The 23,668-nt window shown below is 41.0% G+C and overlaps 1 protein-coding gene across 8 annotated transcripts in view; it reads left to right on the top strand.

Moving 5' to 3' along the window:
• kcnq1.1 (potassium voltage-gated channel, KQT-like subfamily, member 1.1) overlaps positions 1 to 23,668 on the top strand; it is a 267,264-nt gene that overhangs the window by 130,246 nt on the left and 113,350 nt on the right. For all 8 annotated transcript variants that reach the window (XR_009804268.1, XM_061887267.1, XM_061887272.1 and 5 more), the window contains 2 exons: positions 179 to 257; positions 3,170 to 3,266. Coding sequence is in view for 7 of the 8 variants with exons in the window: in XM_061887267.1 (XP_061743251.1) it covers positions 179 to 257; positions 3,170 to 3,266 (176 nt within the window). In the remaining variant the exon portion in view is untranslated. The remainder of the gene's footprint in view (positions 1 to 178; positions 258 to 3,169; positions 3,267 to 23,668) is intronic.

Raw genomic sequence — 23,668 nt, 5'->3', positions numbered from 1 at the left:
TTATTTCGTGTTACATATACATAATTGTTCATTTGTTCTAAATTGCTCACATGCTACTTGATATTTGATCGTTTAACTAATCAGTTGTATGCCGCTTGTCTTTACTTGTCTTTGACATCTTGTTGAAGATTCTTCCAAGGTCCTTTTTTCATTCATGTCTTTCATTCTCTAATAACAGATTTGATTGTTGTGGTTGCTTCCATACTCGTGCTAGCATTTGGTTCCAAAGGACAGGTGTTTGCCACCTCTGCAATGAGGTAAGATAAGACAATGTCGATCCGTCCATCCATTTTCTGTACCACTTGTCCTTCTCAGGCCAGGCTACACACTGGACTGATTACTATTCAGTCGCAGGGCACTTATAGACAATCATTCACACATTTTGTCTTTAATTAACCTAACATGCATATGTATATATATATATATTTATATATAGGGGATGTGGAAGGAAGAAAACCCACACAAGCTCAGGCAGAACATACACACTCTACACAGACATGTTCAAATACAAATATCAAAATTTACTAACAACCACAATACAGTGTAAGTGTAAAGAAAAATATCCCAATTAATTCTTAGTGCTGGATCAAGGAATAGGCAGTGTGGTCAATGATCTTAATCATCGTTCAATAGAGAACTGTTGCATGGCTTTAAATATATACAAACCCCCTTTCCATAGGAGTTGGGAAATTGTGTTGGATGTAAATATAAACGGAAGACAGTGATTTGCAAATCCTTTTCAACCCATATTCAATTGGATGCACTACAAAGACAACATATTTGATGTTCAAACTCATAAACTTAATTTTTTTTTTTGCAAATAATAATTAACTTAAAATTTCATGGCTGCAACACATGCCAAAGTAGTTGGGAAAGGGCATGTTCACCACTGTGTTACATCACCTTTTCTTTTAACAACCTTCAATAAACGTTTGGGAACTGAGGAAACTAATTGTTGAAGCTTTAAAAGTTGAACTCTTTCCCATTCTTGTTTTATGTAGAGCAAGGGTGTCAAACTCAAATACAGAGTGGGCCAAAATTTTAAACTGAACAAAGCCGTGGGCCAAGGTTGAACAAATTAACCGTTTGATAGGGACCCAAACAAGTTTTGCATTGAATATTGAATAAGCAAGGCTTATATAAATTTATAGTGACATGCAGAAATGAGTTTCAAATAATATTTAAAAAATATCAATGGTATATCAAATAAAATTTAAATAAAAATTTAATGCCTCTTTTCTATTTGCAGCCTTCTGAGGTAAATATCAAAATAAAGTTTTTCCACAGACCAATAATAAATTTGAAAGTAAAATAACAATAAGGAATGAATCAAACATTCAAGCCTTGAAGTAGCAAGAGAAAGTGCATGAATAAAACGTTAATTATTGCTCAGTTTGTTACACTGATTTGCTTAAACAACACTTATACAACCTAATAGTGCAAAATCAACTTTCAAAAAACAAACTAAAAAACCTCACATAAATAACATTTAAATAAAAAATGTAATGCCTCTTTTCTATTTGCAGCCTTCTAATGTAAATATCAACATTAACTTTTTCCACTAGCTAATAAATTAAAAAACAAAATAATGAGGTGGTCGGGTTTGGGGTTGGCGGGGTTTGGTGGTAGCGGGGGTGGATATTGTAGCGTCTTGGAAGAGTTAGTGCTGCAAGGGGTTCTGGGTATTTGTTCTGTTGTGTTCACGTCGTGTTTCGGTGCGGTTTTTCTCCCGAATTGTGTTTGTCATTCTTGTTTGGTGTGGCTTCACAGTGTGGTGCATATTTGTAACAGTGTTAAAGTTGTTTATACGGCCACCCTCAGTGTGACCTGTATGGCTGTTGATCAAATATGCCTTGCATTCACTTGTGTGTGTGTGTACAAGCCGCATATATTATGTGACATGGCCGGCACGCTGTATGTATAAGGGAAAAGCGGACGTAACGACAGGTTGTGGAGAACGCTAAAGGCAGTGCCTTTAAGGCACGACCCCAATTTTGTTTTCCGGGGAGAAATTCGGGAGAATTTTTGCCCCGGGAGATTTTCGGGAGGGGTACTGAACTTCGGTAGTCTCCCGGGAAAATCAGGAGGGTTGGCAAGTATGAGTATAAGCGGTAAATGCGTTGTTGCAGCAGCACTGCCGCTGTATAATCCTGGCGGGCCAGCTCTAATGTTGATTTGATATTGCCACAAGGGCCAAATGAAATGACACGGCGGGCCAGAGTTTGACACCCATGATGTAGAGCTTCAGTCGTTCAACAGTCCGGGGTCTCCGCTGTCGTATTTTACACTTCATTATGCACCACACATTTTGGATGGGAGACAGGTCTGGACTGCAGGCAGGCCAGGAAAGTACCCGCACTCTTTTTTTTCCGAAGCCACGCTGTTGTAACACGTGCTAAATGTGGCTTGGCATTGTCTTGCTGAAATAAGCAAGGGCGTCTATGAAAAAGACGGCGCTTAGATGGCAGCATAAATAGCGACAAACTGTATTTAGTGACAGTGGTTTTCTGAAGTTTTCCTGGGCCTATGTGGTGATATCCTTTAGAGATTGATGTCGGTTTTTGATACAGTGCCGTCTGAGGGATCGAATGTTGGTTTCCGGCCATGCCGCTTACGTGGAGTGATTTCACCAGATTCTCTGAACCTTTTGATGATATTATGGACTGTAGATGTTGAAATCCCTAAATTTCTTGCAATTGCACTTTGAGAAACGTTGTTCTCAAACTGTTTGACTATTTGCTAACGCAGTAGTGGACAAAGGGGTGTACCTCGCCCCATCCTTTCTTGTGAAAAACTGAGCATTTTTTTGGAAAGCTGTTTTTATACCCAATCATGGCACCCACCTGTTCCCAACTAGCCAGCACACCTGTGGGATGTTCCAAATAAGTGTTTGATGAGCATTCCTCAACTTTATCAGTGTTTATTGCCACCTTTCCCGACTTCTTTATCACGTGTTGCTGGCATCAAATTCTAAAGTTAAAATGTTCATCAGTTTGAACATCAAATATCTTGTCTTTGTAGTGCATTCAATTGAATATGGGTTGAAAATGATTTGCAAATCATTGTATTCCGTTTATATTTACATCTAACACAATTCCCCAACTCATATGGAAACGGGGTTTGTAATATATACTGTATATTTTACATGACTATATTGATTACATTTCAGAGGGATCCGCTTTCTGCAGATTGTACGAATGCTCCATGTAGACCGCCAGGGGGGAACATGGCGTCTTCTGGGTTCTGTTATCTACATGCACCGACAGGTACACACACCATCACAGTACAGATTTGTTCAGGTTTTCTGGGCTTTCCAAATATCGTCACCATTATTGTTAAATGGCCCTTCTATTGTTGACAACATTGGCCATCATATTTCTAAACCTAAAGATTGTGTCTACAGGCAAAAGTCTCCCCAAAATACACAAAGTAATGATTTTAGAAATTTGGCTCATTCTGGAAAGCCCATTTTTAGCCTGAATCAGCCTGCTGATGTCACCTACAGAGGACTGAAAGCATATGTGTTTTGGTAGTTTCTTCATCCAAAATCACAATTTACAATTACACACAGAATTTGAAAGAGCGAATATGTCTGCCAGATACATTGTTGCAGGTTGTAGCAACACAACTTAAGAACGGGTCAGCCTGCATACATTTTGTACTGATGACAAATATGAGGAAAGTCTGGACCTCTGCAGGCACATTGACTCCTGAGAAAAATCGGGCGCACCGAACGAGAAGAGTGTACTTCGGAGAGATTGTTTTAATGATTCTGACTTTGGAGAAGAAGTATTTTGATCGGAGTTTGGATAGAGAAGATGTTGAAGACTCAAGGCAAATGCGATCGCGAAAACCAGGAGCACTGTCGAGGGGAGTAAGACTGAGTCAGAACCTGTGTAAAAAGCGAAAAAGGAGAGGACCCAGTGGTAAAAAATGAAAGAAAAAAGAATGTAAGCTGTTAGTATTCTATTTTGTGTTCTCCTCTACTGATGTTTCCTGCTAGAGGAAATTGTGAAAGGGCATGAGAACACGCTCATAAACGCCGATTATTTTATATAGATTTTTTTGGTCATAAAATTAACCTTATCTGTCTTAAAGTAATCCTAGAACATGCATGTGGAGAAATGTGCACCAGTTCTATAGATGATGTCCCACCATATTGAGTCTGGCGATGGGAAAGAGGTGTTTACTCCCCAAAAAATTGTATATTTAGTACATGATAGGTTTATTTTCAGGGTAAAAAAACATATAAAGAGAATTTGTTAGTTACATTTCGGTCATCTGGATACTAAATCCAGCGGTTCTTAACCTTTTTGACCTGGGTGCCTAACTTGTCCACTACAGAGAAATATTAACACTGTAATAGTGATCTTACTCTCCATTTTTATCACATTCGATAATTATATCCGACCTACTTACAGTTTACAATGTTGTAAAATAAAACCAATTGAAATCATGTGTGAATAACAAAAAATATTATTTAAAGGCCTACTGAAAGCCACTACTAGCGACCACGCAGTCTGATAGTTTATATATCAATGATGAAATATTAACATTGCAACACATGCCAATACGGCCTTTTTAGTTTACTAAATTGCAATTTTAAATTTCCCGCGATGTATCCTGTTGAAAACGTCGCGGAATGATGCTGCGTATGATGACGCGAGCGCGTGACGTCACCGATTGTAGCACCGATCCCAGCTATAAATTGTCTGCTTTAATCGCATAATGACACAGTATTCTGGACATCTGTGTTGCTGAATCTTTTGCAATTTGTTCAATTTAATAATGGAGACGTCAAAGAAGAAAGATGTAGGTGGGAAGCGGTGTATTGCGGCCGCTGTCACGCCAAATTTCATCCCCCCTACAAAGACCTCCCCCCCCACATTTACTTCTGGGGTCATGATTAGTACAGACGTTTTGTTAACGCTATATTATAAAAGTATAACGCTATATTATAAAAAATACAGACGTTTTGTTAACGCTATATTATAAAAAATAAATCAAAAAAAAAATTTACAAACCCAGGCTATGGGATGACGCATTTACTCCCGGGGTCACGTTTCTTCACGTTTCTTCTTACGTCATCCCATAGCTTGTGTTTGTAAATTGTTTTTATTTATTTTTAATTTTTTTGTAATATAGCGTTAACAAAACGTCTGTATTTTTATAATATAGCGTTATATTTTTATAATATAGCGTTAACAAAATGTCTGTATTAATCATGACCCCGGAAGTAAATGGGGGGTTGGAAGGTTTCTGTAGGGGGGGAAGAAATTCGGCGTGACACCGCCTTTAGCAACACAAACACAGCCGGTGTTTCTTTGTTTCCTTGTTTACATTCCCGAAAGATGACGGTGAAGCTTTACTATGGAACAGAGCGGTCAAGCGAACATGGTTCCCTACCACATGTCAACCGGCAGGTTTCGGTGAGAAAATAGTGATAATAAGTTAGCTCTTACTGTAGACATGAGCGGAGCTTGCGTCGTTCGTCCTGCAGCTACGGACTCTCTTGCCTCCTCCCACCGGCCGCCCCCGACCGTCGGATGCTTACACCGTGGAGTAGGAGGAAAAAAAGTAGAAAATCTCAGCCTGGCTGCCTTCTCCTCGTCAAGAAACGTGCCTTCCCTCGGAGACAATGGCGGTCACCACACCCGTGGCCACGCCCCTACGACTTTCAGGTTGTACAGGTATGACCATATAATCTCACTAAAACACTAGTTACACAATAAGCAGATAAGGGATTTTCCAGAATTATCCTATTAAATGTGTGTAATAACATCTGAATCGCTCCCATTGCCCTCGCCTTTTTTTTTTTTTTTATTCTAGTCCTTCACTCTCACTATCCTCATCCACGAATCTTTCATCCTCGCTCAAATTAATAGGGAAATCGTCGCTTTCTCTGTCCGAATCGCTCTCGCTGCCGGTGGCCATGACTATAAACAATGTGAGGATCTGAGGAGCTCCACAACCCGTGACGTCACGCGCACATTGTCTGCTACTTCCGGTACAGGCAAAGCTTTTTTATTAGCGACCAAAAGTTGCGAACTTTATCGTTGATGTTCTCTACTAAATTCTTTCAGTTAAAAATATGGCATTATCGCGAAATGATCAAGTATGAAACATAAATGGACCTGCTATTAAGACTTGTGTGGCATATTGTTGCCATATTCGGTCCTCCGTGGATGCGTCAACAAGAACACAGCAAAAGGTAAGAACTAAGGAATTTATTAAAGTAATAAAAGGGCTAGGAACAAAAACACTGGTGTAAATAGAAAAGGCAAATAAAAGCGCCAGCATGGAACGCTTGGGAAAACTAACCGAAACACAAACACTTGGCACGAAGGCACAAAAAGGGAAACACAAAACAACGAGCGTGAAAGCTAGGAATAAAATAAAGCTTAGCATGAGAGCTAGCGAGATTGAGAATGACAGACAAGTCATAAGCAGTTGCATGAGAACAAACTAAGATCCGACAATGAGTGAAAGGAAAAGGCTGGCTTATAAAGGGTGGTGATTAGTAAAGACAGGTGTGCTGGAACCGAGAGTAGCAGCTGAAAATAATATGTAACCATGGAGACTTGACTAAAACAGGAAGTAAGAGGATCAGACGGAGAATGAAACAAAAGTGGAACAATAATACGTGAAGATCCGAGTGACGGATCGCAACAGCTATCCCCGTTTAAATAAGAAAATCTCATTTCAGTAGGCCTTTAAGATTAGGTGAGGCTGATGATATTAACCAAATATATTGTATCAAATGGAACTCATCAATGACTGCAGATTTTTTTTTAACAAAGAATGATTTTGTGCTAAAATGAATGAATTCAGTTGATAATGAATATGTTTCTTAACTTAACTGTCAATAAATTGCAGTGCAAATGAAAATACAGCTTCACCACTTTAGTCCAAATGTTTGCGCTTTGGAAACTTCTCTATAAGTTAAGATCCAAACTTCTTCTGTTTGTTCGTGATTTTCATTCCTGCCACAAGTGGTGGAAAAGTGTATTGCAACTGAATATCGCTGCGGCCCATACGGACCTCAGCTGAGAAACAGATATTATTTGGCAGCCCTTGAGAGGGTGCTGGCGGTGTTGGTTAAGAAAAACTTCCTGAATTTTTTGAATATAATAAAACTAAAATAAATAAATAGAGTAAAAAAAACTGCACTTAAATGTAGAATATATAAATGATAAATGGGTTGTACTTGTATAGCGCTTTTCTACCTTCAAGGTACTCAAAGCACTTTGACACTACTTCCACATTTACCCATTCACACACACATTCACACACTGATGGAGGGAGCTGCCATGCAAGGCGCCAACCAGCACCCATCAGGAGCAAGGGTGAAGTGTCTTGCTCAGGACACAACGGACGTGACGAGGTTGGTTCTAGGTGGGATTTGAACCAGTGACCCTCGGGTTGCGCACGGCCACTCTCCCACTGCGCCACGCCGTCCCTAATATACAATATATTTATATTATTCATATATTATATATATAAAATATATGTTAAATATTCTGCGATGAGGTGGCGACTTGTCCAGGGTGTACCCCGCCTTCCGCCCGATTGTAGCTGAGATAGGCGCCAGCGCCCCCCGCGACCCCAAAAGGGAATAAGCGGTAGAAAATGGATGGATGGATGGATGTTAAATATTATTTATTATTATTATTGTCTATTGTGAGCAAACTATGGTGCTGAATTTCCCCCAGAGATCAATAAAGTACTGGGGCGGTATAGCTCGGTTGGTAGAGCGGCCGTGCCAGCAACTTGAGGGTTGCAGGTTCGATTCCCGCTTCCGCCACCCTAGTCACTGCCGTAGTGTCCTTGGGCAAGACACTTTACCCACCTGCTCCCAGTGCCACCCACACTGGTTTAAATGTAACTTAGATATTGGGTTTCACTATGTAAAGCGTTTTGAGTCACTAGATAAAAGCGCTATATAAATATAATTCACTTCACTTTCTATTCTATTCTATTCTATTCTATGAATTAATTTGACATACTACAGTATGTGCAACCTGCTTGTTGTGGAATAAGATATTGCAAGAATATTTGAATACCATAAATAAAGCTTTTTTGCAGAATATTACAGTTTCCAGCTAGTTTGATGGAGAGTACTAATGCTTCCTGTTGGGTGTTATTCAGCCAAGCTATATGGATGGAGGTAGCTACAGCTACAGTAACCATGATTATCCCTTATGACCACAGTAGTTTCACTCCCCGCCAGGTGTTCTTACTCCTGTTAGTCCTGTGTAATGGACAGATTGCTCCCAGCAGAGATTGGTAATCAACTGCCTTTGTCCTGAGTCGTAAAAAAAGAAAGTACCCAGTCAGTCATTGGCACCCTTTCTCGAGCCCTATGAGAGCACATGATTATTTGTCTCTCTCTCTCTCAACTGGAAACAGAAATCTGGACTTACAGTATGAAATCCTGGATGGTCTGATCATTACATAGTCTCTGTTTCTTTTACTGTTAGAAAACGGTAATGTTAAAGGCCTACTGAAATGAGGTTTTCTTATTTAAACGGGGATAGCGGGTCCATTCTATGTGTCATACTTGATCATTTCGCGATATTGCCATATTTTTGCTGAAAGGATTTAGTAGAGAACATCCACGATAAAGTTTGCAACTTTTGGTCGCTAATAGAAAAGCCCTGCCTTTACCGGAAGTATGTGCGCGTGGCGTCACGGGTTGCAGGGCTCCACACATATTCACATTGTTTTTAATGGGAGCCACCAGCAGTAAGAGCAATTCGGACCGAGAAAGTGACAATTTCCCCATTAATTTGAGCGAGGGTGAAAGATTTGTGGATGAGGAAAGTTAGAGTGAAGCACAAAAAAAAAAAAAAAGAAAAGGCGACTGCTCCAGGCAGCGGCAGTAGGACCATTTCAGATGTTGCAACTTTTGATCGCAACTTTTTGGTCGCTAATAAAAAAGCCTTGCCTGTACCGGAAGTAGCAGACGATGTGCGCGTGATGTCACAATTTGTAGAGCTCCTCACATCCTCACATTGTTTACAATCATGGCCACTAGCAGCGAGAGCGATTCGGACAGAGAAAGCAACAATTTCCCCATTAATTTGAGCGAGGATGAAAGATTCGTGGATGAGGATAGTGAGAGTGAAGGACTAGAAGAAGAAAAAAAAAAAGACGAGGGCAGTGGGAGCGATTCAGATGTTATTAGACACATTTACTAGGATAATTTTGGAAAATCCCTTATCTGCTTATTGTGTTACTATTGTTTTAGTGAGATTATATAGTCATACCTGAAAGTCGGAGGGGTGTGGTGCAGTGTTAATTTTGTTGACGAAAAATTTTCGTCATAATTATCGTCAACGACCTTTTTTTCTGACTAAAACGAGACAATAACTAAATAAAAAATAATCGACGTGGACTAAGACGATGACGAGGTGTATTGACATATTCGTCAACGAAGAAAAACGAGACGAAAATGTCTGCCTGTGACGAGATCCAATCGGAACTCATTTCGTTAGGAAAAGGCGGGAGGAGTTGGGAAGAGAACCAATCAGAGCGACGTAGTAAGGAAGTTACGTAAACGGAGTTTGCGTTTGAGACTGCAGAAGACAACATGTCAACGCCGGGGAGGAAGAGGAGAGAGGACATATGGGGAAATTTTATATTTGACGTCAAAGATAACAAGACGCAGTGTAAGAAATGCAGCGCGAGGATTACGGGGAAAAACACAACAAACTTGAAGCGACATTTACAGTCGAATCACCCCGAAATCCACACACAGGTAAGCATTTTCCACAACATACAACTCACTCGACGTTATCCCGTTTATTAGATTAGATTAGATTAGATAGTACTTTATTTATTCCGTCAGGAGAGTTCCTTCAGGAAAATTAAAATTTTCAGCACAATCCCATTCAAGGTTAGACAAACATTACAGGGAGACAGAACAGGATCGCTGACGGGTCTGCCGGCTTCCAGCGCCCCTTACAAAAAAGATGAGATACAGGTAAACAAGGGGGGGAATGGGAGAAAAAAATAGAAGATTAAAATAAAATAAAATAAAAATCGGTCTTAGCCTGGGCCCTGGAGAGGGGGTGCAGACTGAGGCTAAGGGGAAAAAAAAACAACAACTCATAGCCATGGTACACAGCCCTCTTCCATTTGTGTAAGAGGGAAACATAGAACATCAAAGAACACAGAGGACATTAAAGACATTAAAGCAGCAGATACAACCAGACACTTCTACATACAGCTATGAATAAAAACTAAAAAAAACATATCCACTGTGGTGGCCTCTGCGGTGTTCCACGCCATCGTCCGCTGGGGTGGAGGGAGCATGGCCAGAGACAGGAGCAGACCCAACAAAGCAACCAAGACAGCCGACTCCACTCTCGGCCAGTGTCCAGTCCGCATGGATGAGCGAGGATACGTCCAAGGTGACTGAGGTGTCCGACACCTGTTCACCCAGTCAAGACACCACGAAGCCTCTCCGTCCCAGCGCTTAGTGCTAGCTCCGCAGCCCTGTCCCCTCATCCGCACCTCCTCCAGTCCCTCCAAACTCTGCAGTCCTGTCCCCTCATCCGCATCTCCTCCAGTCCCTCCAAACTGACTCCGGTGTGGCAGACACCCAGCAGCTAGTCTCCATGGCCAAAAGGCTCCCAGGAGGCAGATCCAGAAGTCCACAAAAAAAGCACCACAGAGGTCACGAAAGTGCCACCCCTTTTCACACAGTCCCAAAGGGTCCCGGACCAAAAGGCAAAAAAATATAATAAGACATGAAAACAAGAGGGAAACACAAAAGGATGATACAAGAGCACAGAGCTCCTGCCAACAGCAGCCACTACAGCAGCGCCATCATGAAATACTCAATTTGAGACATGGTTTTCATCAAAATACGACCGCTGTTTTGCTTTGACTTTCAGAAATTGAAGGGAAAGTTTACATATTACCCTTTAGTCGACTAAATCTACTGTAGTTTTCGTCGACTATAATCTTATGATATTTCGTCAACTAAAACTAGACTAAAACTAAAACAATTTAGATAACTAAATTATGATTAAAACTAAATTACATTTTAGTCAAAAGACTATGACTAAAACTAAATACAATTTTGCTGTCAAAATTAACACTGGTGTGCTGACCGCCAGTGTCTCTGAGGGAAGCCACGGAGGAGCCAAGAAAGTTGCAGCTGCCTCTTTGACAGCTGCAGGAGGAACGACACAAGCTCCGCTTATGTTTACGGTAAGAGCCGACTTATTACCACAATTTTCTCACCGAAACCAGCCAGTTGACATGTGGTAGAGAACCATGTTCTCTTGATCGCTCTGTTCCATAGTAAAGCTTCACAACAAACAAAGAAACACCGGATGTGTTCGTGTTGCTAAAGGCAGCTGCAATCCACCGCTTTCCACCAACAGCATTCTTCTTTGACGTCTCCATTATTAATTGAACAAATTGCAAAAGAATCAGCAACACAGAGTCCAGGATACTTTGTAATTTTGCGATAAAAACAGACTACTTTTAGCCGTTTTCGGTGCTGGGAGAACATGTCCGCTACCACCGGTGACGTCATCATTTCGCGACGTTTTCAACAGGATACTTCGCAGGAAATTTAAAATTGCAATTTAGTAAACTAAAAAGGCCGTATTGGAATGTGTTGCAATGTTAGTATTTCATCATTGATATATAAACTATCAGACTGCGTGGTCGGTAGTAGTGGCTTTCAGTAGGTCTTTAAAACACAGGATGTAATTGAAATATCAATAACTGTTGGGACATGGAAAAGGTGTAGAATTAATTCAGCTCTTTTTAGGACATGTTGAATTGTGCAAGTGTAAACATTAGAGCAGGGGTAGGGAACCTATGGCTCTAGAGCCAGATGTGGCTCTTTTGATGACTGCATCTGGCTCTCAGATAAATCTGAGCTGGCATTGCTTAACACGATAAATAATGAATAATTCCACTTGTAATCAAAGTGTTAAAAATAATGTTCAAAATATAAAACATTCTCATGCATTTTTAATCCATCCATCCGTTCCTACCGCACCTGTTCAAGAAGTTGCGTTAATGGTAAGAAGTTATTTATTTATTATTGGTTAGTGTGGGGCTTGCCCTCCTGGGGGTTCTTCAGACCACCAAGCCCCGACATGAGAGCCTGTTACAATATTGTTATATTTATCAATAAGTCCCTCAGGTGCTTTCCAGCAATTGTATTTTTCTCTTTCGTTTTCGCTCGCGCTCCGGCTCCAGCCCCAACCCCGTCTCTCCTCCTGGCTGCTGCTTATAACAGAGTGACAGGTGATTAGATAACAAGGCCCAGGTGGGCCGTCTACGCACCTGTCGCTGATTTAGAGGTCGGTCCTGGCACACCCCAGTTCACTGCAGGCCCACAGGCCACGCCCCCTCCACAGTTAGCTTCAGAATAACAATGTTACAAAGAATAAGAGACCTATTATACTGTAGAAATGTTGGTCTTACTTAATAATGCACGCGTTTAGTTGTGTTCAGTGTTAAAAAAAAATATTATATGGCTCTTATGGAAATAAATTTAAAAATATTTGGCTTTTTGGCTCTCTCAGCCAAAAAGGTTCCCAACCCCTGCATTAGATCAATTGTCTGGAACAAATAAAACAATTACCAGTTGTGTTACCACAACCATATAAAACATGGGTGTCAAATCTGGCCCGCCGTGTAATTTAATTTGGCCCTTGAGGCAATATCAATTTAGCATTAGAGCTGGCCCGCCGGTGTTATACAGCGTCGGTGCTGCTGTAACACCGCATTCACCGCTAATACTCATACTTGCCAACCCTCCTAATTTTCCTGGTAGACTCCCGAAGTTCAGTGCCCCTCCCGAAAATCTCCCGGGGCAACCATTCTCCCGAATTTCTACCGATTTCCACCTGGACAACTATATTGGGGGCGTGCATTTAAGGGACTGCCTTTAGCGTTCTCTACAGCCTGTCGTCACGTCCGCTTTTTCTCCATACTAACAGCGTGTCACATAATATTTGTGGCTTTTACACACACACACACACACACACACACACACACACACACACACACACACACACACACACACACACACACACACGCACAAGTGAATGCAAGGCATACTTGGTCAACAGCCATACAGGTCACACTTTGGGTAGCCGTACAAACAACTTTAGCACTGTTACAAATATGCGCCACACTGTGAACCCACACCAAACAAGAATGACAAACACATTTCGGGCGAACATCCGCACCGTAACACAACGGAACAAATACCCAGAACCCCATGCAGCACTAACTCTTCCGAGAAACTTCCAGCAAACTGACCAATAAGTGACGTTTTATTCATGCATTTTCTCTTCCTACTTCAAAGCTTGAATGTATGGTTCATTCATTATTTTATTTTATTTTCAAATGTATTATTAGCCTGTGGAAATGTTTTTATATTTACCTCAGAAGATTGCAAATAGAAAAAAAAGGCATAACATTTTTATTCAAATTGTATTTGATATGTCATTGATATTTTTATTATTATTATTATTTGAAACTGGATTTTGCTTGTCACTAAAGTTATATAAGCCTTGCTTGTTCAATATTCAATGCAAAACTTGTTTGGGTCCCTATTAAAGGGGAACATTATCACCAAACCTATGCAAGCGTCAATATATACCTTTATTTTGCAGAAAAAAGACCATGCATTTTTTTAACCGATCTCCGAACTCTAAATAGGTGAATTTTGGAAATTAAACGCCTTTCTGTTCATCGCTCTTTTAGCGATTACGTCAGAACGTGACGTCACCGAGGTAACACACCCGCCATATTCATTTTCACATTACAAACACCAGGTCTCAGCTCTGTTATTTTCCGTTTTTTCGACTATTTTTTGGAACCTTGGAGACATCATGCCTCGTCGATGTGTTGTCGGAGGGTGTAACAACACTAACAGGGAGGGATTCAAGTTGCACCACTGGCAAGAAATCTGCCGCCAGACCCCCATTGAATGTACCAAAGTGTCTGCACATTTGACCGGCGATGCTAAGACAGACATGGCACAGAGATGTATGGATAACCTGCAGATGCATTTGCAACGATTAAGTCAACGAAACCACAAAGGTGAGTTTTGGTGATGTTGTTGACTTATGTGCTAATCAGACATATTTGGTCACGGCATGACTGCCAGCTAATCGATGCTAACATGCTACGCTAATCGATGCTAACATGCTATTTACGCTAGCTGTATGTACATTTGAAACTAGATACCCACATTTAATGCGAAACAAACACTTACCAATCGACGGATTTAAGTTGCTCCAGTGTCATAAGATGCGAAAGTCCTGATCGTTTGGTCCGCACATTTTACCGGCGATGCTAATAAGGCAGACATGCTATGGGCCACTTCATTAGGTACACCCACGCTATGGCCGAATAGCGTCAATAGCTATTCGCTCAATAGCTTCAATTTCTTCTTTAATTTCGTTTTCGCTATCTGCCTCCATACTTCGACCATCTGTTTCAATACATGCGTAATCAGTTGAATCGCTTAAACCGCTGAAATCCGAGTCTGAATCCGAGCTAATGTCGCTATATCTTGCTGTGGTAACCGCCATGTTGTTTGTATTGGCAGCCCTGTATGACGTCACAGGGAAATGGATAGTGGTTTCGAACATAGCGAAAATAAGGCACTTTAAAACTTTATTTAGGGATATTCCGGGACCGGTAAAATTCTGAAAAAACATTCAAAAAATACAACAAGCCACTGGGAACTGATTTTTATTGTTTTTAACCCTTTTGAAATTGTGATAATGTTCCCCTTTAAAAGATTAATTTGTTCAACCTTGGCCCGCGGCTTTGTTCCATTTAAAATTTTGGCCCACTCTGTATTTGAGTTTGACACCCCTGATATAAAAGAACATTTTAATCCAACATAACAGGGAGACGTTCATCAATGTTAATACAATATATGCACAGTGACTGTCCTATAATTAATCTAATACAAATGCGCCCAATACTATCAATCAATCAATCAATGTTTACTTATATAGCCCTAAATCACTAGTGTCTCAAAGGGCTGCACAAACCACCACGACATCCTCGGTAGGCCCACATAAGGGCAAGGAAAACTCACACCCAGTGGGACATCGGTGACAATAATGATCCAGTGGGACGTCTGTGACAATAATGATTATGAGAACCTTAGAGAGGAGGAAAGCAATGGATGTTGAGCGGGTCTAACATGATACTGTGAAAGTTCAATCCACAATGGATCCAACACAGTCGCGAGAGTCCAGTCCAAAGCGGGTCCAACTCAGCAGCGAGAGTCCCGTTCACAGCGGAGCCAGCAGGAAACCATCCCAAGCGGAGGCGGCTCAGCAGCGCAGAGATGTCGAGGCGGATCAGCAGCGCAGAGATGTCCCCAGCCGATACACAGGCAAGCAGTACATGGCCACCGGATCGGACCGGACCCCCTCCACAGGGGAGAGTGGGACATAGAAGAAAAAGAAAAGAAACAGCAGATCAACTGGTCTAAAAAGGGAGTCTATTTAAAGGCTACAGTATACAAATGAGTTTTAAGGTGAGACTTAAATGCTTCTACTGAGGTGGCATCTCGAACTGTTACCGGGAGGGCATTCCAGAGTACTGGAGCCCGAACGGAAAACGCTCTATAGCCCGCAGACTTTTTTTGGGCAGTGGGAATCACTAACAAGCCGGAGTCCTTTGAACGCAGATTTCTTGCCGGGACATATGGTACAATACAATCGGCAAGATAGGATGGAGCTAGACCGTGTAGTATTTTATACTAAAATTCCAAATAATATGCGCCGAATAGCGTGTAGAAAATATGAAATTTAGGTGATCTACTGAGATTGCATGCCCAATTTATAACAAGTGTAAAAGTAGTGCAGACCGCCCTATTTAATTTAAGTTTTGCTCCAACCTGTGTGCAACTAGTGGCGATTGTTTTAAGTGAAATATGTACTTTTCTGTTTACATTTCATTGACTAAATATGCACTAGAAGGCCTTTGTTCAGAATCGGCTACTTTCACAACTGCTGATGCGATTTTTCTTCTCATTCAATATGGTGGCGTCACAGTGCATTAAACAGTTTTGAAGCTGAGCGCCCATTGACTTCAATTGAGGAGCTTAGAGGGGGTTGTTCAACTGCAGCCAAACTAGACAGTCAGTGGATAAATGCTCGGATTTCCAAGCGTCTCTGGAAGTGTATGGAAAATGGGCTTAGTCTCGCCTGTCTTGGACGCTGGGCTTCTGCATGATGATTGGATGATTTGTCTGGAACTGACTTCCTTTTTGATTGACTGAAAAACTAGCAAATAAGCAAGCTTGAAATATAAACCCCTGCCAGAGCATTTTTTTCAAGTTCCATGCTGTTGTTCTGAGTTGATATGGCAAAATGTCACAATCCTCTAGGGCAGGGGTCACCAACGCGGTGCCCGCAGGCACCAGGTCGCCCGTAAAGACCAGATGAGTCGCCCGCTGGCCTGTTCTAAAAATAGCTCAAATAGCAGCACTTACCAGTGAGCTGCCTCTATTTTTCTAATTTTATTTATTTACTAGCAAGCTGGTCTCGCTATAATTCTGAGAGAGACAAAACTCAAACAGAATTTGAAAATCCAAGTAAATATTTTAAAGAGTTGTTCTTCACTTTTTTAAATACATTCATTTATTTTTTAATTTGCTTCTTATAACTTTCAGAGAGACAATTTTAGTGAAAAAATACAACCTTAAAAATGATTTTAGGATTTTTAAACACATATACCTTTTTACATTTTAAATTCCTTCCTCTTCTTTCCTGACAATTTAAATCAATGTTCAAGTAAATTTCGAGTAAAGAATAATAAATACATTTTAATTGAATTCTTCATCTTAGATTCAGTTTTTTAGAATATTTGTGAAATATTTCTTCATATTTATTATGATTAAAATTCAAAAAAAATATTTTGGCAAATCTAGAAAAAATAAACCAAATTTAAATCTTATTTCAAAGTCTTTTGAATTTCTTTTAAAATTTTTGTTCTGGAAAATCTAGAAGAAATAATGATTTGTCTTTGTTAGAAATATAGCTTGGTCCAATTTGTTATATATTCTAACTAAGTGCAGATTGGATTTTAACCTATTTAAAACATGTCATCAAAATTCAAAAATTAATCTTAATCAGGAAAAATTACTTATGATGTTCCATGAATTCTTTTAAAAACATTTTCAAAAAGATTCGAATTAGCTAGTTTTTCTCTTCTCTTTTTCGGCTGAATTTTTAATTTTAAAGAGTCGAAATTGAAAATAAACTATGTTTCAAAATTTAATTTTCATTTTTTTCCTGTTTTCTCCTCTTTTAAACTGTTCAAGTAAGTGTTTTTTTCATCATTTATTCTCTAAAAAAAACCTTCCGTAAAAGGAAAAAAAAATGTACGACGGAATGACAGACAGAAATACCCACTTTTATTTATACATAAATATATATATATATATATATATATATATATATATATATATATATATATATATATATATTTATTTATTTATTTATTAAAGGTAAATTGAGCAAATTGGCTATTTCTGGCAATTTATTTAAGTCGGTATCAAACTGGTAGCCCTTCGCATTAATCAGTACCCAAGAAGTAGCTTTTGGTTTCAAAAAGGTTGGTGATCCCTGCTCTAGGGGAACTACACTATTTTTTGGAATTTTGCCTATTGTTCATAATCATTATGAAAGACATGACGACGGATACTTTTTTATGCATTCTAAATATGAAATAATGGCAATCAATAGTCAGCTTACATACATCTGCTCCATATTCTGCCTCTGAAGCCCTTAAAAACACTTCCATTAAGGTTTTACATGCATGATGTTAGGAAATATGTAATGTAGTAACGGGCACATTTATAATAACATTTAATATTTTTGTATCTTGGCCAATTTAAGCATACCCGGCGCATTCATTTTAAAAAATGCATCACGGTGTTTGCTTTTTAAAAAAAAAAAATTATCAACATCACTTATTACTCACTGCAGATTTTGAGAGCCAACAAACAAAATAAAACATCACTTATTGTACAAACCCCGTTTCCATATGAGTTGAGAAATTGTGTTAGATGTAAATATAAACGGAATACAATGATTTGCAAATAATTTTCAACCCATATTCAGTTGAATGTACTACAAAGACAAGATATTTGATGTTCAAACTCATATATATTTTTTTTTTTTGCAAATAATCATTAACTTAGAATTTCATGGCTGCAACACGTGCCAAAGTAGTTGGGAAAGGGCATGTTCACCATTGTGTCACATCACATTTTCTTCTAACAACACTCAATAAACCTTTGGGAACTGAGGAAACTAATTGTTGAAGCTTTGAAAGTGGAATTATTTCCCATTCTTGTTTTATGTAGAGCTTCAGTCGTTCAACAGTCCAGGGTCTCCGCTGTCTTATTTTACGCTTCATAATGCGCCACACATTTTCGATGGGAGACAGGTCTGGACTGCAGGCGGGCCAGGAAAGTACCCGCACTCTCTTACTACGAAGCCACGTTGTTGTAACACGTGGCTTGGCATGGTGTTGCTGAAATAAGCAGGGGCGTCCATGAAAAAGACGTTGCTTGGATGGCAACATATGTTGCTCCAAAACCTGTATATACCTGTCAGTATTAATGGTGCCTTCACAGATGTTTAAGTTACCCATGCCTTGGGCACTAATACACCCCCATACCATCACAGATGCTGGCTTTTGAACTTTGCGCCTATAACAATCCGGATGGTTATTTTCCTCTTTGTTCCGGAGGACAACACGTCCACAGTTTCCAAATATAATTTGAAATGTGGACTCGTCAGACCACAAAACACCTTTCCACTTTGCATCAGTCCATCTTAGATGAGCTCGGGCCTAGCGTTCCTGGGTGGACTCAATTGTACAATTGAGGCGTTCCTGGGTGTTGTTGATAAATGGCTTTCGCTTTGCATAGTAGAGTTTTTTAACTTGCACTTACAGATGTAGCGACCAACTGTAGTTACTGACAGTAGTTTTATGAAGTGTTCCTGAGCCCATGTGGTGATATCCTTTTCACACTGATGTCGGTTTTTGATGCAGTACCGCCTGAGGGATCGAAGGTCTGTAATACCATCGCTTACGTGCAGTGATTTCTCCAAATTCTCTGAACCTTTTGATGATTTTACAGACCGTAGATGGTAAAATCCCTAAATTCCTTGCAATTGCACTTTGAGAAATGTTGTTCTAAACTGTTCGACAATTTGCTTACAAATTGGTGACCCTCGCCCCATCCTTGTTTGTGAATTACTTAGCATTTCATGGAAGCTGCTTTTATACCCAATCATGGCACCCACCTGTTCCCAACTAGCCTGCACACCTGTGGGATGTTCCAAATAAGTGTTTGATGAGCATTCCTCAACTATCAGTATTTATTGCCAGCTTTCGCATTTTCTTTGTCACGTGTTGCTAGCATAAAATTCTAAACTTAATGATTATTTGCAAAAAAGTAAATAAACATCAGTTTGAACATCAAATACGTTGTCTTTGTAGCATATTCAACTGAATATGGGTTGACAATGATTTGCAAATCATTGTATTCTGTTTATATTTACATCAAACACAATTTCCCAACTCATATTGAAACGGGGTTTGTACAATTGAGTCCAAATAGTTATCAGGTTGCTGTGTACTGTAGTTCTCCGAAAACAAACATTGTTAAATGAGTTCCTCTTTGACATCACAATTGAGTATATTGTAAAGACGGCATTTTCGATACAGCTCATGTACTGTAATGGTTTTCATTAAATTGCGAAGGGTTATGTAAATGGTTTTTCAGCCTTTCTGCAAATCGTGTCATTAACTCCACAGTTTAAGGTAGCCTCCGGTAAAAAGCTCAGTGCTGGGGAGTCACAATGACCCAAATTGGCAATGCACAGAACTTACGACTTCTGAAAGAGGGAATGAGGCCCAGACATGCTTGAGATTCACAGCGATTGAGTTTTGTGTTTACACATATACTCCATAAAATCCATAATCACATTATTTGCCACATTATCATCAACTGACTGTAGCTTATCGAGTACTGGAGGTCACATTACAATATGTGGATATACTGCATTGTGCATTTCAATCAATCAATCAAAGTTTACTTATGGACGTCCCTGTGGACGCCGCTTCCTTTTAATGATCGTATGCTTTTCTGCAAGGGGTTTCTCCAAGCTTTTTCAGTGTCATCAATCTTCCTCTCCCTGCTGTTCCCGACCGCTACCGTTAAAGACAACAAGTGATTAGACAACTCGTACCACCTGGGAAGTCTAATCACCTGCAAGGTGTGTCTCGCCGTCAGCACTGCCACGCCCCTTTCTGGTGGTGCTCTGTTTTCAGCACCATGGACAGAGACTTTTGCTCTTGCAGGCGCGCTGATCACACTCTCCCTCCGCAAGCCATCCAGCCATCCATCCATCCATCCATCCATCCATCATCTTCCGCTTATCCGAGGTCGGGTCGCGGGGACAACAGCCTAAGCAGGGAAACCCAGACTTCCCTCTCCCCAGCCACTTCGTCTAGCTCTTCCCGGGGGATCCCGAGGCGTTCCCAGGCCAGCCGGGAGACATAGTCTTCCCAACGTGTCCTGGGTCTTCCCCGTGGCCTCCTACCGGTTGGACGTGCCCTAAACACCTCCCTAGGGAGGCGTTCGGGTGGCATCCTGACCAGATGCCCGAACCACCTCATCTGGCTCCTCTCGATGTGGAGGAGCAGCGGCTTTACTTTGAGTTCCTCCCGGATGGCAGAGCTTCTCACACTATCTCTAAGGGAGAGCCCCGCCACACGGCGGAGGAAACTCATTTCGTCCGCTTGTACCCGTGATCTTATCCTTTCGGTCATGACCCAAAGCTCATGACCATAGGTGAGGATGGGAACGTAGATCGACCGGTAAATTGAGAGCTTTGCCTTCCGGCTCAGCTCCTTCTTCACCACAACGGATCGGTACAACGTCCGCATTACTGAAGCCCTTAATCACAAATGTCTCAAAGGGCTGCACAAGCCACAATGACATCCTTGGTTTAGAACCCCCATCGGGACAAGAAAAAACTCAATCCAATGGGAACAACGAGAAACTTTGGAAGGGACCCCAGCATTCCAAAGTGGGGCCAGCAGGGGATCTTCTTAGATGAATTTATTAACATGGAACCCGTTAAAGTTGAAAAACTTATTCGGGTGTTACTATTTAGTGAAGTGAAGTGAAGTGAATTATATTTATATAGCGCTTTTTCTCTAGTGACTCAAAGCGCTTTACATAGTGAAACCCATTACCTAAGTTACATTCAAACCAGTGTGGGTGGCACTGGGAGCAGGTGGGTAAAGTGTCTTGCCCAAGGACACAACGGCAGTGACTAGGATGGCGGAAGCGGGAATCGAACCTGCAACCCTCAAGTTGCTGGCACGGCCACTCTACCAACCGAGCTAATTGTACGGAATATGTATTGTACTGTGCAATCTACTAATAAAAGTTTCAATCGGTGTAGCTCGGTCGGTAGAGAAGCCGTGCCAGCAACTGGAGGGTTGCAGGTTCGATCCCCGCTTGCACCATCCTAGTCACTGCCGTTGTGTCCTTGGGCAAGACACTTTACCCACCTGCTCCCAGTGCCACCCACACTGGTTTAAATGTAACTTAGATATTGGGTTTCGCAATGTAAAGCGCTTTGAGTCACTTGAGAAAAGCGCTATATAAATATAATTCACTTCACTTCACTTCAATCAATCAGACACGTCTGGGTACGTCACCGAGTGATGCATTAAGACCGGTCCACCCTGGGTCTCGATTTCATGTGAAAGTCCAGTCCGTTGGGAGGCCAGCAGGGGATCATTTTGAATGGAGACAAGTCAACAGTGCAGAGACGTCACCAACTGATGCACAGAGTGGTCCCGACTTGGAACAGAAAGCACCTCCTCCGTGGAGGCTGATCCGTGTTCACCTGATAACCTCCACGCAGGAGAGGGCGGCAGGGCAGAAAAGAGAGACGGCAGATCAACTGGTCTAAAAAGGGGTCTATTTAAAGGCTAGAGTATACAAATGAGTTTTAAAATGGGACTTAAATGCTTCTACTGAGGTAGCCGCTCTAACATTTACCGGCATTCCAGAATACTTGAGCCCGAATAGAAAACGCTATAAAGCCCGCAAACTTTTGGGGGGGTTCTGGGAATCACTATTAAGCCGGAGTTTCTTGAACGCAGATTTCTGTCCGGGACAAATGATTCAATACAATCAGCAAGAAAGAATGGCGGTAGACTGTTTAGTACAGGGGTAGGGAACCTATGGCTATCGAGCCAGATGCGGCTCTTTTGATGACTGCATCCGGCTCTCAGATAAATCTTAGCTGACATTTCTACATTATATCCACTGGTAATCCGTCAGGTTCAAACACTGATGAAATCTATTAAACAGACGAGAAGCAAGGAATCATGCAGAGACAGAGTTCAATTTGGCTCAATGAGGAGACATGTGTTTAGGAATGTATTCTAGTTACAGATCCAAACTACGTTCTAATTGTCCAGCCTGTGTGCTTCCTCTATTTATTCGGGAGGTCCCTGTTTACATCACTGAAGCTGTCGCTGAGGGAAGGGGGTAATCTCGACAACTCCAGTTAGACACAATATATGACTGTACAAAAATGCAAATGTGTTGACGCTGGTGATATCGCCTTGTCTCTCTGCTGTGTCTGCGTCACGGCGGTGTCCGGCCTTGGCAGTCAGCAGGCCGTTCCTGGACACTGATACCAGACTAGCTTGCAATCTTTTTATTGCCAGTTTTGCACAGACAAAGAAAAATACCACTTCAGCACAATTGACAATAATTTTAGTAATGGCCCTTAAGCATAAAAGTTGCGTGATAATAAATGCATAATTTTCTACCATACCTGTTCATGAAGTTGCATTGATGGTAAGAAGTATTTTAATTATTATTGGTTAAGTTCAGAATAAAAATCTTATTAAAAAGAATAAGAGACTTATTATACTTTAGAAATGTTGGTCTTACTTTTGTTGTATTTGGCATTAAAAAATTGTAGCTGAGATAGGCGCCAGCGCCCCCTGCATCCCCCTAAGGGAATAATCGGTAGAAAATGGATGGATGGATGGAAATATTATATGCCTCTTACGGATATACATTTTAAAATATTTAGCTTTCATGGCTTTCTCAGCCAAAAAGGTTCCCGACCCCTGGTTTAGTATATTATACGTAAGTAGTACAACCTTAAAGTCGCATCTAAAGTGCACAAGAAGCCAGCGCAGGTGAGCCAGTATACTTCTTGTTGTTTCCACTGTGATTGTTAGGTGAACAGCCTTCTGTGTTAACATCTGGGAATTTATCAATCAATCAATCAATGTTTACTTATATAGCCCTAAATCACTAGTGTCTCAAAGGGCTGCACAAACCACCACGACATCCTCGGTAGGCCCACATAAGGGCAAGGAAAACTCACACCTAGTGGGACGTCGGTGACAATGATGACTATGAGAACCTTGGAGAGGAGGAAAGCAATGTACGTCGAGCAGGTCTTACATGATACTGTGAACGTTCAATCCATAATGGATCCTATACAGCCGTGAGAGTCCAGTCCAAAGCGGATCCAACACAGCAGCGAGAGTCCCGTTCACAGCGGAGCCAGCAGGAAACCATCCCAAGCGGAGG

This window comes from Nerophis ophidion, linkage group LG25 (assembly GCF_033978795.1).
Source record: "Nerophis ophidion isolate RoL-2023_Sa linkage group LG25, RoL_Noph_v1.0, whole genome shotgun sequence".
NCBI classification, from domain to species: Eukaryota; Metazoa; Chordata; class Actinopteri; order Syngnathiformes; family Syngnathidae; genus Nerophis; species Nerophis ophidion.
The sequence above is the reverse complement of the archived record's forward strand: the minus strand, read 5'-3'. Positions and strand labels throughout refer to the sequence as shown.